The sequence below is a fragment of the Salvelinus sp. IW2-2015 genome, linkage group LG9 (assembly GCF_002910315.2).
Source record: "Salvelinus sp. IW2-2015 linkage group LG9, ASM291031v2, whole genome shotgun sequence".
NCBI classification, from domain to species: domain Eukaryota; kingdom Metazoa; phylum Chordata; class Actinopteri; order Salmoniformes; family Salmonidae; genus Salvelinus; species Salvelinus sp. IW2-2015.
The window spans coordinates 24,270,862-24,290,464 of record NC_036849.1 but is presented as its reverse complement, the minus strand read 5'-3'; the positions used below and the strand labels follow the sequence as shown (position 1 = coordinate 24,290,464).

Sequence of the window (19,603 nt, the reverse complement as noted above, 5' to 3'; positions counted from 1 at the left end):
GGAGTTTTKGGCAGTTTTTCCTAGTGTACTAGATTGTTCAGTGTGCTGCAGTTCTTTGCCAAATTAAGTGTGCGAGCCATGGCTATCTGAGCCAGAAAGAATTAGTGGAGGGTTCAGTGTCTGATCTGACCCATCATTGTTCCCTGTGACACAGTATCATGTGTTTTTTCATTAATCCTTCCTTATCCTGATCATCCTTTATGCAGTAAAATAAACAGATACAGAGGAAATCAGGCTAACATCTACCAGGTTTATTAATTGGGAATATGAGAGAATCACTTATATTCATCCATTTTGATAAATATGATTGAATACATCCCAAAGAGTATGTAGCAGCAGCAAATATCAGTAGTCATGTCTTGTAAATAAATAGTATCTTAAGTGTTTACGTTTCATGGCAGCTTACTGTATATTGTGTTCAATCACTCCTGTCATGTGAGACCAATTCTCTATGGTTTGACATTTCTGTAGAAATTCAAAACATTCTTGTGCTACAAAGTATCAAGCTTGGCTGAAGTGAATGATGTTTAAATTATATTTTTCTTTGTGAAAGATTACATTACAGAATGATACGCCGTATAAAACACTTACTTCAAGGATGTACAGTCCAGCAGAACAGTTTACACATCCTTAATTTAATTATTTTATTTTTTTAATCTCTTGCCAGATTGAAGAGGTTGCTGGAGAATGAGAAAGCCTACCAGGTGCGTAAAGAGAAGGRGAACACCAAGCGACTGGAGAAGGTGAGGGAGGAGCTGGTCAAACTGAAGTCCTTTGCCCTGATGCTGGTGGACGAGCGGCAACTCCACCTGGAGCAGATGGACCAGCAGAGCCAGAGGGTCCAGGAGCTGACCCAGCAGCTGTCCCAGAGGGAGCAGGACCTGAGGAACGCCAGTGCCCAGGCCCAGGAGGACAGACAGAGGGCCCTGAGCTTGGAGAGCGAGCTGAGTGAGTGCCAGGCCAAGTTTACCCAGGAGCAGGAGGAGGTTACAGCCAAGCTGGCCAGCCAGGAGTCCCAGAACCGCCAGTTGGATGTCAAGCTGTCTGGACTCACCCACACGCTGGAGGAGCTGGAGGAGAGCAACAGGGCTCTGAGGACGTCAGAGGAGGAGCTGGAGGAGAGCAACAGGGCTCTGAGGAGGTCAAAGGAGGAGCTGGAGGAGAGCAACAGGGCTCTGAGGACGTCAGAGGAGGAGTACAATGGGGCTCTGAGGAGGTCAGAGGAGGAGCTGGAGGAGCTGAGAGATAAGATCAGCAAAGGGGATTGTGGGAACTCTAACCTAATGACTGAACTGGAGAACCTCCGCAAACGGGTATTTGAGATGGAAGGGCAGGACGAGGAGATCACAAAGGCAGAGGCCCAGTGCAGGGAGCTGAGGAAGAGGTTGCAGGAGGAAGAGAGCCGAGGGAAAGAACTCAAACTGCAAGTGGAGAAGCTCCAGAGAAGAATGGTGGAACTGGAGAGACTAGAGGTGGCTTTCAATGCCAGCAAGGCGGAGTGCTTCCAGTTACACACCACTCTGGAGAGAGAGAAGGACATGTCAAAGGAGCTCGCCGACGAACTGGTGGCCGTTAAAATATGCATGAAAGAGATGGAATCCTCTGAGCTGAGACTGGAAAAGACTGAGCAGGGCCTTAAAGATGACCTGGCGAAGCTGAAATCATTCACTATGGTAATGGTTGATGAGAAAAATAATATGATGGAGAGAATGATGTTAGAGGAGAAGAAGAGGGATGATCTGAGTAAGATGTTCAAAGTGGAGCAGGTCAAGGTCATGGAGGTGACTGAGAGATTGATAGAGGAGAGTAAAAAGCTCCTGAAGTTGAAATCAGAGATGGAGGCCAAGGTTGGGACCCTCGTCAGAGAGAAAGGAGAGCTTAGCACTAAGCTCACATGTGAAATGGAAAAGAGCAAGGATCTGAGCTCCAAAGTCAGCCAAATGAACAAGAGGTTAGATGGATTGCAGGAGGCAGAAAATATATCCACAAATAACATAGCAAAGAGGGAACTGGGAAGCTTCTCGGATGGGAGTTCGAAAGAGGACAACAGGGTGAAGGAGCTAACGTTTGAAATAGAGCGGTTGAAAAACCGTCTCACGCAGCTGGAGGTTATGGAGGGCGATTTGATAAAGACAGAGGATCAGTACGACCTGCTGGAGAAAAAGTTCATGACAGAGCAAGACAAGGCCAACATTCTCTCCCAGCAGGTGGAGGAGATGAGGAGTCAGATCGCCAGGATTAAAGCAATAGAGAATGGAGAGGTGGAGAGCCAGGAGGCAGACCTACGACAGCGCTGCAGGACAGAGAACGCCAACACCAGAGACTTGCAGAATGACATGGTAGCCCTCAAGGAGAAGATCCATGAGCTGATGCACAAGGAAGATCAGCTCTCTCAACTTCAAGTGGACTACTCCTTCCTCCAGCAGAGGTTCCTAGAGGAAGAGGAGAAGAAGAACAACATGAGCATTGAGGTCCTCCACCTCACCAAAGAGCTGGAGGTGACCAAGCGCCACAGCCGCGCTCTACGACCCAGTCTGAACGGGAGGAGGATGGTGGACATTGCCATGGCGTCCACAGGAGTTCAGACTGATGCGCTGGCCAATGAGATGGCAGAAGAGGACACCCCAGCTGTGTTCATCAGGAAGTCCGTCCAGGAAGAGAATCAYATCATGAGTAATCTTCGACAGAAGGGTCTCAAGAAACCAACAGAGAAAGCTGGTGGTCATGAACGCTACTCACCCTCTGTTGCCGCTGACCTCAGCATGAAGAAGTCCTGGATTCCCTGGATGAGGAAGAGGGAAATCATCCCTCAGGGTGGTAATCTGGACAAGTCTGTCCATATCAACAGTGAATCCATGCATTCTGATCTGGCCATGTCCCAGAAGCAAGGGCAGCCTTTACGCATCAGAGTGACCCCAGACCACGAGAACAGCACGGCTACCTTGGAGATCAGCAGTCCTTCTGCTGAGGACCTCTATTCAAGCTCCAGCCTCAGCCTCAGTCCCACCCTGCAGGGCCACCAGAAGCCTCGGATCACTATCATTCCCACCCACACCACCGCAGCTTCAAGAGGGAAAGCCAGCGCCGGGACAGGGGGACCAGAGAGGTCCAAGTCCCCGGTCACCGTCACCACCATCTCCAGGGCCAAGTCACCAGAGATCAGCAAGGCCTCCTCCTCTTCATCAGGCAGACCCATATCACCCATATCCATCATGACAGTTAGCGCTTCTATGGTGTCCAACATGTCCACCTCCCCAGAGCCCCAGGAGATGACCATGGGCCGGGCCGTGTTCAAGGTGACCCCTGAGAAACAGATGGTCCCCACACCGATCAGGAAGTACAACTCCAATGCCAGTATCATCACCACCACAGAGGACAACAAGATTCACATCCACCTGCATGGCTCCCAGTTCAATAAGGGCCCCTCGGAGGGCCACAACAACAACACAGGACCCAAGGTGGTGGTTAGGCCTGTCGGCATGGCAACAGAGTGTAGCAGAGAGATGATGTTATCCACAGGCACGGTGTTGCGCTCCCCTCGCCATAGTGCCACTGCTGTCAAAACCACACCCAGTAAAGTGATGAGCAGCATCACCATCACTGCAGTCACATCCACCCCTGCCAGACCAACACAAGCTGTGGTGAGTCTCCTCAGTACATCAATTCACCAGGCTGTTATGTTAATTTGTTATTAACTGTTTCAAACTTAGACTTTGAGTTGTGTTAACCCTATACACCCCCAATTAAATTAGGAATCTAATAAAAGGAAATCTATGAAAATAATAATGTTTATGAACTAGAAAAATAATGATTTTGTAAGATTGTGGACATGTACGTTCCTTTCTGTTATGTAAAATATTGATGTGCGACAAGGTAGCATCTCACTGAACGGGTGGTATAATAAGGTCTTTGTGGGGCAAATGGTAGCGTGACAGAGAGAGCTTTATCAACAGCCCTCCAGACAACAGAGCTCTAATGATGTGGCAATCTGCCACCATGTTACAATCATCCTGTCACTTATACAGTGGGGAGAACAAGTATTTGATACACTGCCGATTTTGCAGGTTTTCCTACTTATAAAGCATGTAGAGGTCTGTAATTTTTATCATAGGTACACTTCAACTGTGAGAGACGGAATCTAAAACAAAAATTCAGAAAATCACATTGTATGATTTTTAAGTAATTAATTTGCATTTTATTGCATGACATAAGTATTTGATCACCTACCAACCAGTAAGAATTCCGGCTCTCACAGACCTGTTAGTTTTTCTTTAAGAAGCCCTCCTGTTCTCCACTCATTACCTGTATTAACTGCACCTGTTTAAACTCGTTACCTGTATAAAAGACACCTGTCCACACACTCAATCAAACAGATTCCAACCTCTCCACAATGGCAAGACCAGAGAGCTGTGTAAGGAATCAAGGATAAAATTGTAGACCTGCACAAGGCTGGGATGGGCTACAGGACAATAGGCAAGCAGCTTGGTGAGAAGGAACAACTGTTGGCGCAATTATTAGAAAATGGAAGAAGTTCAAGATGACGGTCAATCACCCGGTCTGGCTGCTCCATGCAAGATTTCACCTCGTGGGGCATCATGATCATGAGGAAGGAGAGGGATCAGCCCAGAACTACACCGGCAGGACCTGGTCAATGACCTGAAGAGAGCTGGGACCACAGTCTCAAAGAAAACCATTAGTAACACACTACGCCGTCATGGATTAAAATCCTGCAGCGCACGCAAGGTCCCCTGCTTAAGCCAGTGCATGTCCAGGCCTGTCTGAAGTTTGCCAATGACCATCTGGATGTCCAGAGGAGGATTGGGAGAAGGTCATGTGTCTGATGAGACAAAAATAGAGCTTTTTGGTCTAACTCCACTCGCCGTGTTTTGGAGGAAGAAGAAGTATGAGTACAACCCAAGAACACCATCCCAACCGTGAAGCATGGAGGTGGAAACATCATTCTTTGGGATGCTTTTCTGCAAAGGGGACAGGACGACTGCACCGTATTGAGGGGAGGATGGATGGGGCCATGTATCGCGAGATCTTGGCCAACAACCTCCTTCCCTCAGTAAGAGCATTGAAGATGGGTCGTGGCTGGGTCTTCCAGCATGACAACGACACGAAGCACACAGCCATGGCAACTAAGGAGTGGCTCCGTAAGAGCATCTCAAGGTCCTGGAGTGGCCTAGCCAGTCTCCAGACCTGAACCCAATAGAAAATCTTGGGGGAGCTGAAACTCCGTATTGCCAGCGACAGCCGAAACCTGAAGGATCTGGAGAAGATCTGTAGGGAGGAGTGGGCCAAAATCCTGCTGCAGTGTGTGCAAACCATGTCAAGAACTACAGGAAACGTATGATCTCTGTAATTGCAAACAAAGGTTTCTGTACCAAATATTAGTTCTGCTTTTCTGATGTATCAAATACTTATGTAATGCATAAAATGCAAATGAATTACTTAAAAATCATACAATGTGATTTTCTGGATTTTTGTTTTAGATTCCGTCTCTCATAGTTGAAGTGTACCTATGATAAAAATTACAGACCTCTACATGCTTTGTAAGTAGGAAAACCTGCAAAATCGGCAGTGTATCAAATACTTGTTCTCCCCACTGTAGCTGCTGCTCAGTGTGTTCATTCTCACACAGGACACAAACACCCTTACTGACAGAAGAAAGGCAGCACAGAGCCGGTAGGCTGCCATACACCGTAACATGACTCTCAGCATTACTCCCCCACTGAGTTGGTCTTGAAAGAAGGACAGTTCCTATAGTAAATGTTCTCTAAGGGAAATGTTTTCATTGATATTACCCCTCAGTAATTTATCCTTTTCTTCTACCCGTTTTTCTGTTGTGGCCTCCTCTTCTCTCACCCCCTCTCCATCCTATCCCTTTATCGCCCAGCCCGGGCATGATACCCACCCATCCCGGGCAGGGCTCACCCGTATCCCCATGTCCAAGGGCCTGAAGACGGGCAAAGCCATGCTGGGAGCCCTGGGGATGTCTGGAGGAATGAGGCTGGAGCAGAGAGCAGAAAGCCAGTCCATGAGGATAGAGCTGAAGAAATCCACAATCAGCAGCACAACAGCCTTTCAAAATGGAGGGAAAAGCTGTTAGAGACACTAACAGGGAACAGAAGTCAAACAAGCTGCCAACCCATAGTAATGTTCTATGGGTCAGCGGTGCTCAGTACAGAGGCACTATTAAATGACCTGGAGACAGAGAGCGAGGGGGGATTTTCAGACAAGGGAAAGTCATTTGGCTCCTCTCTATTGAGCAGGAGCCTGAGTTGATCATTGTGTTCTTGTCTAACTGAAAACAGTACACATATCTAATATATTATATTTTTAGAAACTATTTATATTCTGTTCTCAGTGTTTGTAATGTGGATGAAATCAACTTAACTGCTTTCTTTGATAACCGCTGGCATGTGTGCATTTTGTTAAGGGAGAGGCCATGTGTATTGTCAGGTCATTCTGCTACCAACTGCTTCACCTAGTGAGCTTTTCATTACGCATTTAATAATGAGGCCATATCATTTGGTTTGCAGCGAATTAAATGTRTCCTTTTTATGCATTTTATGCACTTTTTATGCATTTCTTCTGGAAGATGACCTACAGCATATTCAACAAAGAATATTGTTATGAGAATACATGCAACATTGAGTGCACAATGTTAATGTTCTCTAACATTATTTTGGATGCATTTTTTGGGCAAGGCATCAGTTGAACCAGACTCACTGTAGTAATTAATTCATCTCACATTAATTTACTGACTAGGCAGTGTTTGTATTGACTTGCTGCGTGTTATGAAATTGGAAAATATATAAACAGGAAAATATATCAAAACAAATGGCCATATACATCAATGCTTCTGCTGTGATACATTGGAGAGCCAAATTTTCACGGTCATCTTTCAATTGTGGAGCRCTCACTTGCCATAGAGCAATTAAAATCAACTCGTTTAACAAGCTGCCTGTGTCTACAATCACCAACCATGTGCCCTCTGAATGAAAGAATAATATTGTTTCTAATTTGCTCAATCGACCAATGAGAGACAATCAAACCAGTGTCATTAGATGGGTTTGTTGTGAGTCAAAGGGTAACTAGCCTGAGACCCCCTACGAGAAATGTATGTATAGAAATATAGGAATTCAAAATGCGTCAAAATATATTTTGTAATGTCTATGCCATAAATAAAATATTTCTAAATGTTTTAAATGTGTATAAAATATACTTGCCTTTACAGTATGTAACATAACTCAATGCACAAGCAATGAGCATTGTCAATTATAATAGAATACATTGAATTAATGTGAACATGATGAAACAAATGAAAGAAACGTAATTTTAATACATTTTCTATGCTGGTCTTTTTTGTATGCTGATATGGATATAAGCAAATTCACTCTGAGCAAATGGCCTGTGGGACAAAAAGAAGAATGGTTAGTATATGGCTGAGGTAGCAGGGATGTTAAAGTAAAAGCTCAGTTGAGTAGATGAATAGATACATTTTGGAAGGATTCAGTCATACCTCAGTAGGGTAGATTGTCATGTGACACAACCATTGATGCTATGAGGTCAAAGCGTGAGGGAGGGAGCAGGCCAGAGAGCTGTCGAGGGAGTGGTCCAGGCCCCTGGCTTGGAGGCTTTGAGATGGTCACGTCAGTGTAGGGGATCTGCATCCCCATAGACTTGCGGTTGATGTTAGCAGGAGATCACCAGAGAAAGCTATGATTGGCTGACAGTCTTGGAGCTAGCCCTAGTGTAGTGTAAAGCAATATTCAAGTATAGAGCACCTAGTCATTCCAGAAAAATCTACCACTTGCAATCTATTACATCACTGACACATACATCCATCCCAAACATAAATATTATTTGGGCCCTTTGTGTCACAAATTAAAGTCAGTGAACATGGGGATAGAATAGAATATAATAAAACATTTGAGAGTATTTTCCCAGAGGGAACTTCAGTGAAGTCTGAATAGGGTATACTGTATGTCATATGGACGACATTGAATTGAGATATAATGTATTGTAGCCTCATCCTATGAGGATGATATGTCCAGTGTCACATGAAAACATAATGAAACACTGAGTGCACATTTTAAAATCCACTGCAACACAAAGTGATCAATTCAAAATGTTAAAAAGGTGCAATATGCAGAAATTGCTCCGCCATTTCCTTGTTGCTAAAATTCGAATAGTTTGCCTAATTTCAGTTGATGCCCCCGCCCATGTAGTGCTTATTGGCGTCTGGCATCCAACGTTACAGTGCATTAAAAATCACCTACTGTAGAGAATCATTGTACCATCTAAACCACTTTTAAATATATTTTCAGCTGTTTGAAGATGGTGTACAAAACCAAATGTAAAAGACGTAAGAAACTCAATTTAAGAACTGGGAGCATAGAAATAGCGCACATAGAACATATCTACCACTTCTTAGACTTTCTTTTAACTCGTGAGTAACTGCAGCCCGCAATTCGGTGTGTTCCTGCATGTAGGTGGTTCCTTCATGAACACCCACAAGCATCCCATCGGTTCTTACATGCATTCCCCTCCTTGAGCGTTCCTGCATGACAGTTTTGAATGTGGGTCAAAAGGGAAATAAATGTATTATCTGAATTGTTTTGACCCTTGCTAACTAGCGGGATGGATACCAGTAGAGTGTCCTTCGCTCCGCCCGCCAAACACCTGCCCTCATCGCCGTTACCATATATGTAACGGCGATGAGGCTACCTGGAAAAACCACTAAATAAACTTCAGTTAGTGCTAAATACGGCTGCTAGAATCGTGACTAGAACCAAAACATTTGATCATATTACTCCAGTGCTAACCTCCCTACACTGGCTTCCTGTTAAGGCAAGGGCTGATTTCAAGGTTTTACTGCTAACCTACAAAGCATTACATGGGCTTGCTCCTACCTATCTTTACGATTTGGTCCTGCCGTACATACTTACACGTACGCTACGGTCACAAGACGCAGGCCTCCTTACTGTCCCTAGAATTTCTAAGCAAACAGCTGGAGGCAGGGCTTTCTCCTATAGAGCTAMATTTTTATGGAATGGTCTGCCTACCCATGTGAGAGACGCAGACTCRGTCTAAACCTTTAAGTCTTTATTGAAGACTCATCTCTTCAGTAGGTCCTATGATTGAGTGTAGTCTGGCCCAGGAATGTGAAGGTGAACGGAAAGGCACTGGAGCAACGAACCGCCCTTGCCGTCTCTGCCTGGCCGGTTCCCCTCTCTCCACTGGGATTCTCTGCCTCTAACCCTATTACAGGGGCTGAGTCACTGGCTTACTGGTGCTCTTCCATGCCGTCCCTAGGAGGGGTGCATCACTTGAGTGGGTTGAGTCACTGACGTGGTCTTCCTGTCTGGGTTGGCGCCCCCCCTTGGGTTGTGCCGTGGCGGAGATCTTTGTGAGTTATACTCTGCCTTGTCTCAGGATGGTAAGTTGGTGGTTGAAAATATCCTTCTAGTGGTGTGGGGGCTGTGCTTTGGCAAAGTGAGTGGGGTTATATCCAGCCTGTTTGGCCCTGTCCGAGGGTATCATCGGAAGGGGCCACAGTGTCTCCTGACCCCTCCTGTCTCAGCCTCCGGTATTTATGCGTCGGGGGGCTAGGGTCAGTCTGTTATTTCTGGAGTATTTCTCCTGTCTTTTCTGGTGTGAATTTGAGTATATTCTCTCTCTCTCCCTCTCTCTCTCACGACTTCTCTCTCTCGCGACCTCTCTCTCTCTCGACCTGAGCCCTAGGACTACCTGGCCTGATGACTCCTTGCTGTCCCCAGTCCACATGGCCGTGCTGCTGCTCCAGTTTCAACTGTTCTGCCTTCGGCTATGGAACCCTGACCTATTCAACGGATGTGCTACCTGTCTCAGCCCTGCTGTTTTCAACTCTAGAGACAGCAGGAGCGGTAGAGATACTCTCAATGATCGGCTATGAAAAGCCAACTGACATTTACTCCTGAGGTGCTGACCTGTTGCACCCTCGACAACTACTGTGATTATTATTATTTGACCATGCTGGTCATTTATGAACATTTGAACATCTTGGCCATGTTCTGTTATAATCTCCACCTGGCACAGCCAGAAGAGGACTGGCCACCCCTCATAGCCTGGTTCCTCTCTGGGTTTCTTCCTAGGTTTTGGCCTTTCTAGGGAGTTTTTCCTAGCCACCATGCTTCTACACCTGCATTGCTTGCTGTTTGGGGTTTTAGGCTGGGTTTCTGTACAGCACTTTGAGATATCAGCTGATATAAGAAGTGCTATATAAATACATTTGATTTGATCTGTGGGAAAACAGTGCCAGACATCCGGGGGCGAAGGACACTGTCTACCAGTCGCCCCGTCTCCCGCTAGCACAAGACTACGGCGGGTGATAAGTGCCAGCATACCCCATAGTGCCCGACCGGTAGTGTCCTTCTCCCTGCCTGTGTACAGCTAGCTAGTTATCGTTGTGGCAACCGCCCCTTCTTCGGTGGAGCTTATCAGCGTCTGGCATCCAATGTTATTGTGCATTAACGCCACCTAGTGTACTGGAGCCAGTGGCCAGTGGCTACATTGATGGGGCAAACTAAAACTATTTTTTTATGCATGCTATCAAAGACACTACACAACACAACATTAAACAATACATTCATTGCACTATAACGATGACAAATGGTGCCCAAAAACTGTTAGGGCCTACATACAGCTGTCCCGACAGAGCTTTGTTTTAGTGTAACAGTATAACTTTAGTACGTCCCCTCGCCCCGACCTCGGGCGCGAACCAGGGACCCTCTGCACACATCAACAACAGTCACCCACGAAGCGTCGTTACCCATCGCTCCACAAACGCCGCGGCCCTTGCAGAGCAAGGGGCAACACTACTTCTAGGTTTCAGAGCAAGTGACGTAACTGATTGAAACGCTATTAGCACGTACCCGCTAACTAGCTAGCCATTTCACATCTGTTACATTAGCACCATGGAGTGAATCATTACCACTGCTACACCTGGCTATCAGTGAAGCCTCATCTGACAGCGAAACAGTTCAGCCTCATTTACTGTCTTTTAAAAACCATACCTGACGTGCTTAAATAAATACGGTTTCTACTAACTCCTTGTGGATTTGTGTAACTCGGTAAGAACCGCATACTTCTACAAAATTAACAAATGCAGACATGATTGAGTTTTAAACCATACAGAAACATTATTACATTTATTTTCAGTAAATTCATAATGTTTGATCTTCATCATTAACACTTAGCTCTAAGTATAAGAAACTGCACGCAAACGATCTGCGACGAGGTAGGCCTAGTCGTTCGGCACTTTCAAAATGGACATTAATTAAGATAAAATGAAATTAAGATAAAATCAGCAAGATGTTGAGGCCTTAACTTTACTCTTCTTTAAGTCATCACAGAGAGAGAGAGACAGGCAAGAGAGACGCGGTATGCCTACCACTTTAAGTATTTTATAAGGCCTACAGTATGTGGTCTAAAAAGGAAGGAAAATACAATCACGAGGTTCCACTTTTAAAGACAATATACAGACACACAGACAGCGCACCGCGCAAACATAACAACTCTCGCAATATCAACTGGAATTACATGGGTCTATTACTGATCTTTTTGTAGAACTATTTGGGGGGAAATTAGGAAGAGAGTCACTGGCAAACACGGTTACATGCCCAACAACATTATATAGTATCCCCTCCTCGTGGAGAAAAGCACATGAGCTAATTATAATACACAAAGTAAGCAAAACAATGAAATGCATCATTCCAATATTACCTAAAATTATTAATAAGATACTAATGATATAGACCTGTATAAGCAATATAACAATTGAGATGTACAAACTATGGCTTAAGGGAACAATGAGCGGATAAGAGGTAAGCGGTAAGACAAATGAGCGAGCTAAGATGGATGTAGTCAATGTGCCTATTTGTTCAGCACTTTTGAAACAGGCAGCACAGAAATCAGAAGATAGGCCATTCTTACAGTATTCTTCCTGTACAACAAGTCAGAACCATAGGATAAATAAAGGGGGCATATATACAGACAATGAAAGCATTTACAATATTCGATGATGACATTTCTCTAAAACAGGCTATAGGTTACATGTGCACCACCAAGTTAGAATAGTAGGATAAKTTCTTACATACTGACAACACCGCCCACGTCGCGTGCGCAAGCGTTGCAAAATAAATGTACACATACATGTTATTCAATCATTGCACCCACACTGCTCGCTCGTGTCTGCGTAGCCAGGCGCTAAAATAGAACGTGGTTCCATTTGTAACACTTGACGCACTGCAAGTCCGGCTCTCCCATCTCCTCATTGGTTTTTAGAAACATATACCCATGTGGGGGATTGAAAGATGAACTGAGGTCCACACTCCAGTCCAGTTGGTGGTGGTAACGCACCTTAAAGTTGGTTGCCATCCGCCATATAAAGTCTAAAGAAGAAGCGATTACTAGAAAGAACTTGGTGTACCCTTTTATCTGTGGATTAATTGTCAGTGTAGAGGACCTTGTGCATTTCAGGTAAAATAACAACCCAATGTTTATATCCCAGGACAAATCAGCTAGCAACAGCAAGCTAGCTAGTTAAATTGACATAAATGTGTAATGATTTTTGACCTGTCCCCAAATTAATATAGTTGGTTCAGAGCTCGTTTGGATATTTCAACCTGGGTGTCCTGAACACGTCAGGTGTGAGTGGACAAAATCAATAAGCTAGAGCCCAACCTGCCCTGAATGACAGGTCACCAATGACTGGAGCACCCCTGCCTCCGGTCTGTCCTTTAAAAATGTAACAATAGAAGTATAAAGAAGTACAAGAACGCTCGGACTGCGGCCCGCAATTGCATCCTTTCTTGCTTTCAATGAGAATGACAGATCTATAACACACATTTCTATGTGAATTGGTCTTCGCCAAAAAAGTTACATATTGCAGCTTTAATAATGATGAATACATCCTATACAACAATAAAAAAATAATATTTGAAAATTGTCTGTTCGGATGGGAGTTCCAAACCTCTGCCTCACACCGAAAAAATGATGGTCTCACAAGGGTATTTTTTTTAGAGAATCAAAGGGGCGTGCTCCTTACCTGATCACATGCAACGGACTGCAACACCATTGGATTAATAGAAGTTTCCTGACTTCTTCTCATAGCTGCCTACTTTCGTTCTCACGGTAACTCGAAATTCCCTCCAAAGTAAATCCACAATGTTTGTATTTTTTTGAATGATTACATTTAACGCTACGTAACATTATCGAGAAGATAACGGGTTGATTCACTGAGAAACGAAAGTTCTCTCGCGACAGCCAGCTGTCACTGTTGTTGACAGTGTGGATTATTTTGTTCGACGAGAACTGCAGCCATGATAGCGTCTAGCTACAACGCTAAGGAAGAGGACGGACACCAGCCTGGTGCTACGGGCCATGTAGGCGCAGGAACTATGACAAATAAAAAGCCGGACAACACTGCGTTCAAACAGCAAAGACTGCCCGCTTGGCAACCTATTTTGACAGCGGGCACTGTTCTTCCTGCTTTCTTTGTAATTGGTCTCATCTTCATCCCCATCGGCGTTGGRCTTTTCGTGACGTCAAACAACATCAAAGAGTTCGAGGTAACGTTAGCTAACAATCCATAAAGTATAGGTACCATAGATTAGTTTTGATTGTGTATGGGTTAACGCTGGTGGCTAGCTAGCCATCTTTCAGTTTTTGTCTGATTTGAGTGTAATTGCTAGCTAAATTGATGCCAAGTGTTATTGATCCTCTCCCTAATTTACAGATTGATTACACTGGTGTTGACATGTCAAATCCGTGCTACAACTGTTCTCAAAACTACAGCTGGAACAACACAAAGTCATGTACCTGTTCTGTACCCTTCTCTCTGGATCAACCATTTGAGGTAAACTGAACATAACCTACAACCGTATTTACCCATTTGGGTCCTCAAAGTACTGTATAATCACAATTAAATGTGTAGGCAAGTCAATCAGTAATAACTGGACTGGAGGCATACTTAGTGTCCATTAGCTACTCTATTTAGAAACACTTAACGGTCGGCCTCTGTTCAGAATCGATCATTAGTATTTTACACCATTTCCCTGAATGTTATTTATTATGCACTCAAATAGATTTTACAGGATGATGTTATTATGTGAAGGAAATCCTTATTTAGACTCAGCCTCCTGCCCTTTCATCTTGGAGTTGCAGCATTGTTGCAATGTCTTATGAAGGCCTATTCTCTCATCCAATGAATAACTAAACTAATTTATTACTCATTGATCTGAAATTCTTACCCTACAGAGCAACGTCTTCATGTACTACGGACTGTCCAACTTTTATCAGAATCACAGACGCTATGTGAAGTCCAGAGATGACAGCCAGTTAAACGGAGATAAGACTTCTCTACAGGTATGGTACAGGTACACTTAGTTACACTTAAGCTACATCTATCAAGTATCACATTATACATTGAATAGATGTAGGCCTAATTGTTAGCTTTAAACATCCATTATTTTTACGCTGCACTGAAACTTCTTGGCACTCATTGCAGAGCCCCAGCAAGGAATGTGAGCCGTACCKCAGCAGTGACAAGCCAATTGCTCCATGTGGTGCTATCGCCAATAGCCTCTTCAATGGTAAGACTTGAGGGCGAAATTCACTTAACAAATAGTTGCCATTTTCATTTCCGCAGTCTCTTAGTAACATTACGGCACACACCAATGCACAGCTACAAACTTATATAAAACTATTTGCAGTGCATTCGGAAAGTATTCAGACTAGAGGTCGACCGATTAATCGGAATGGCCGATTAATTATGGCCGATTTCAGGTTTTCATAACAATCGGAAATCGGTATTTTTGGATGCCGATTAAAAAAATTAAACATTTAATTTAWWWWWWWTWTWTWTTTTTTTACACCTTTAGGCAAGTCTTATTTTCAATGATGGCCTAGGAACGGTGGGTTAACTGCCTTGTTCAGGGGCAGAATGACAGATTTTTACCTTGTCAGCTCAGGGATTCAATCTTGCAACCTTACGGTTAACTAGTCCAACGTTCTAACCACCTGCCTCACGAGGAGCCTGCCTGTTACGCGAATGCAGTAAGAAGCCAAGGTAAGTTGCTAGCTAGCATTAAACTTATCTTATAAAAAACAATCAATCAATCATAATCACTAGTCATAACTACACATGGTTGATGATATTACTTGTTTATCTAGCGTGTCCTGCGTTGCATATAATCGATGCGGTGCGCATTCGCGAAAAAGGACTGTCGTTGCTCCAACGTGTACCTAACCATAAACATKAATGCCTTTCTTAAAATCAATACACAGAAGTATACATTTTTAAACCTGCATATTTAGCTAAAATAAATCCAGGTTAGCAGGCAATATTAACCAGGTGAAATTGTGTCACATCTCTTGCGTTCTTTGCACGCAGAGTCAGGGTATATGCAACAGTTTGGGCCGCCTGGCTCATTGCGAACTAATTTGCCAGAATTTTACGTAATTATGACATAACATTGAAGGTTGTGCAATGTAACAGGAATATTTAGACTTATGGATACCACCCGTTAGATAAAATATGGAACGGTTCCGTATTTCACTGAAAGAATAAATGTTTTGTTTTCGTTTTGTTTTCGAGATGATAGTTTCCGGATTCGACCATATTTATGACCTAAGGCTCGTATTTCTGTTTGTTATTATGTTATAATTAAGTCTATGATTTGATAGAGCAGTCTGACTGAGCGATGGTAGGCACCAGCAGGCTCATAAGCATTCATTCAAACAGCACTTTCGTGCGTTTTGCCAGCAGCTCTTCGCTGTTTGACTTCAAGCCTATCAACTCCYGAGATTAGGCTGGTGTAACCGATGTAAAATGGCTAGCTAGTTAGCGGGGTGCGCACTAATAGCGTTTCAAACATCACTCGCTCTGAGACTTGGAGTAGTTGTTCCCCTTGCTCTGCATGGGTAACGCTGCTTCGAGGGTGGCTGTTGTCGATGTGTTCCTGGTTCGAGCCCAGGTAGCGGCGAGGAGAGGGATGGAAGCTATACTGTTACACTGGCAATACTAAAGTGCCTATAAGAACATCCAATAGTCAAAGGTATATGAAATACAAATCGTATAGAGAGAAATAGTCCTATAATTCCTATAATAACTACAACCTAAAACTTCTTACCTGGGAATATTGAAGACTCATGTTAAAAGGAACCACCAGCTTTCATATGTTCTGAGCAAGGAACTTAAACGTTAGCTTTCTTACATGGCACTTTTACTTTCTTCTCCAACACTTTGTTTTTGCATTATTTAAACCAAATTGAACATGTTTCATTATTTATTTGAGGCTAAATTGATTTTATTGATGTATTATATTAAGTTAAAATATGTGTTCATTCAGTATTGTAATTGTCATTATTACAAATAAAAATGTTTAAGAAAATTGGGTCCTCCCAATAATCGGTATCGGCAATGAAAAATCATAATCGGTCGACCTCTAATTCAGACCTCAGTTTGGCTGGGCAGCCAGCTTTAGGAAGAGTCTTGGTGGTTCCAAACTTCTTCCATTTAAGAATGATGGAGGCCACTGTGTTCTTGGGGACCTTCAATGCTGCAGACATTTTTTGGTACCCTTCCCCAGACCTGTGCCTCGACACAATCCTGTCTCGACGCTCTATGGAAAATTCCTTCGACCTTAGTGCATGTCAAAGCAAAAACCAAGCCATGTCAACTGTGGGACCTTATATAGACCAGTATGTTCCTTTCCAAATCATGTCCAATCAATTGAATTTACCACAGGTGAACTCCAATCAAATTGTAGAAAAATCTCAAGGATGATCAATGGAAACAGGATGCACTTGAGCTCAGTTTCGAGTCTCATAGCAAAGGGTCTGAATACTTATGTAAATAAGGTATTTCTGTTATATTTTGAACGCATTAGCCAAAATTTCAAAAAATMTTTTCTTGCTTTGTCATTGTGGAGTATCGTGTGTAGATTGGGGGGGAGGGGGGGGTTAATGAATTTTAGAATAAGGCTGTAATGTAACAAAATGTGGAAAAAGGGAAGGGGTCTGAATACTTTACAAATGTACTGTAGATAAACATCTGCCTATTTGGACCAACCCTTGAATAGAGTTTTTGGAGTGGCTTTACTCTAGTTTGCCATGAAGCGTCAGTGTTGGTCCATTATTTCAGAAACCGGGCTTGCTATTGACTGCCATGTATTTCTCATCAGACACTCTGGATCTCTATTACATTGACCCCAATGGCTCCAGAACCGCAATTCCTCTGGTAAAGAAGGGTATTGCATGGTGGACGGACAAGCATGTCAAATTCAGGAACCCCAGTGGAAACAACAACCTCACTGTAGTTTTCCAAGGTGATTTGCATACCATGCAAAATGACACAACTACCTTGTAACAATCAAATTATCATGACTGACTAGGCCTTTTTCCTCCTTCAGGCACAAGCAAACCTGTGAACTGGAGAAAGCCTGTCTTTGAGCTGGACCCATCAGACTCTGACAACAATGGCTTCATCAATGAGGATTTCATTGTGTGGATGAGGACCGCTGCCCTGCCCACCTTCCGCAAGCTGTACCGCATCATCCAGAAGAAGCCCAACAACATGACCCCCACGCTGCCCCGAGGAGAATACATCCTGGAGGTCACCTACAGTATCCTTTTGAGAAAGACCGCAATATTTTACAATATAGAGATTCATGGCAGGCATATGTTTGTATTGAGAGAACATTGCACATAGGAGACAGAGCCATATGAGTTTGTGTTCAGTTATAAATTTATGTCGAGTACAATGCTTACTGTGATGGATCTTTATTCTCTTTATACCATTCACAAAGTCTACATAGGACACATCATTTTATCTTTAGAATCCTCGTGTCCAGATGCGCTGCTGTCATTTTCTTTAACCATGTGACCTCAGATTACCCTGTGCGGAGCTTCGATGGGAGGAAGCGCATGATCCTGAGCACCATCTCCTGGATGGGTGGCAAAAACCCCTTCCTGGGCATTGCTTACATCACTGTGGGCTCTGTCTGCTTCTGCCTGGGCTTAGTCCTCCTCAGCATCCACTACAGATATGGCAAACGTAACAACAGTGCAGATATTTCCAGTTGAAGGCCTTGCTCATATGGAGACTACCTCCTCCCTCTGCATGCCTGGGTCTAGCCACCACTAGTTTGGCCCTGCTCTGGACTGCTTGCTGATTTAGCCTGGATGCACTGCTCTTTGTTTGTTAAAATGTTTGTTTTGTGTTGTAATGTTAGCTCACTCATTCCCACCTCCAGGGGAAGGCTGCAGTCAGGTGTTTTTTCAGAAGGGTGATTATGTTCTAGATATCTGTTGTATAGAACTTACACCATTGCGGATTCTCGTGACAAATAAGAATGTCTGTTCTACACAATATATGTCTGTAATATTGTGCCCTCCTGAAAAAGGCCTGTGTGTGTTGCAGAGTGTGTTTCACCCTGTAAACGAATGGGATGAGACACAAAAAGGCTCTGGGAGCTTAGGATACTGTGTCTTTGTACAAGATGGCTGCTGAAAATGTTCTCTGTGGTCCTGAAGTACATAGTGTTTGTATTATCTTTTTATCCATATCTTATCTCAAAAGATGACATGTATATTATTTGAGCAATGTTTGTTGTATGGCTTGATGGCACTATATTTTAATGTAAGTTCCACACACACATTATTCTGTAATATTTCCTGTTTGTGAATGTACTAATGTTTTTAATTTACATACCTCTGAGGCAATTTCAAACAGTTTTGAATTGGGAACAAAAGTTCATAGACATGTTGATTGTTTAAGGATATAAGCAGTCATTGATTTGATCAAATAAATGTTCACGTATCGATTTTATTGCCGCTCAACAAAAGCTATCTTATCGAGATTGACAAACCAATGTTTAATCACATTTTTATTTTGATCGATTACTGTATTGGTCAAACTGTGGTTTTCTCTAGTATGGTATGTGTGAAATCCTATTTTGTCCTCTTAGGATACAGTAATAGCCAACTTGATCTGAAGGTTTTATGGACTACAATTGAATTGAACAATTGAACTTGTTGACTTGACTATCAAAATGCATTTTAAAACATTTAACAAGCTTAATTTCAATGTTTACCAAATGCTATGCACTTTAAAAGTGTTACATTTGTTATGCAGTACTTGAATTTTTATTTAGGTTGTTTCTTTGTCTTTTAAAGCTAATTCTGCCCTTTATTCTTTAATATATTGCATTGGATAATCTGCTGATATTTAAAATGTGAAAAATGGTATTTGCAAGTTTGTTTTTTATTTCCCCCATCAATGTTGTTAATTGAAATTAAATGTGAGGTGCACTCCTGGGTGTTTCCCAATGATGTATATAAACCCTAGAATTTGCCTGCTATGTTTTGTTTTGGCCAATGGGGGGCTTTGCAGCCAACGATCAGCCATATAAGTCCTACATACATGTAGGAATGAATGGAATTATAGAGTATTTAAGATTTCAAGGACAAAAGTACATATTTTTTTGTATTGGGGACAGTAAAATGAGAACTTTCAAAATAAATGTTTATTTTTAGCTTACAGAACATGATT

At 43.1% G+C, this 19,603-nt stretch overlaps 2 protein-coding genes across 5 annotated transcripts in view; both read left to right on the top strand.

The window, feature by feature from the left end:
- Positions 1–7,367, top strand: part of LOC111968855 (filamin-A-interacting protein 1) — a 28,611-nt gene extending 21,244 nt beyond the window's left edge. For 2 of the 4 annotated variants that reach the window (XM_023994765.2, XM_023994767.2), the window contains 2 exons: positions 668–3,641; positions 5,900–7,367. In XM_023994765.2, the coding sequence (XP_023850533.1) occupies positions 668–3,641; positions 5,900–6,112 (3,187 nt within the window). In that variant the 3' untranslated portion in view covers positions 6,113–7,367. Of the gene's footprint in view, positions 1–667; positions 3,642–5,644; positions 5,689–5,899 lie in introns of all 4 variants that reach the window. The other 2 variants (XM_070445225.1, XM_023994766.2) reach the window with 2 other exon arrangements.
- Positions 7,368–13,133: 5,766 nt separating this feature from the next.
- Positions 13,134–18,692, top strand: LOC111968854 (cell cycle control protein 50A). The gene is made up of 7 exons (XM_023994763.2): positions 13,134–13,619; positions 13,787–13,906; positions 14,308–14,415; positions 14,558–14,642; positions 17,235–17,378; positions 17,463–17,675; positions 17,942–18,692. The coding sequence occupies exons 1-7, from the start codon at positions 13,371–13,373 to the stop codon at positions 18,133–18,135; spliced, it is 1,113 nt and encodes a 370-aa protein (XP_023850531.1). The 5' UTR covers positions 13,134–13,370; the 3' UTR covers positions 18,136–18,692.
- The last annotated feature ends 911 nt before the right edge of the window (positions 18,693–19,603 follow it).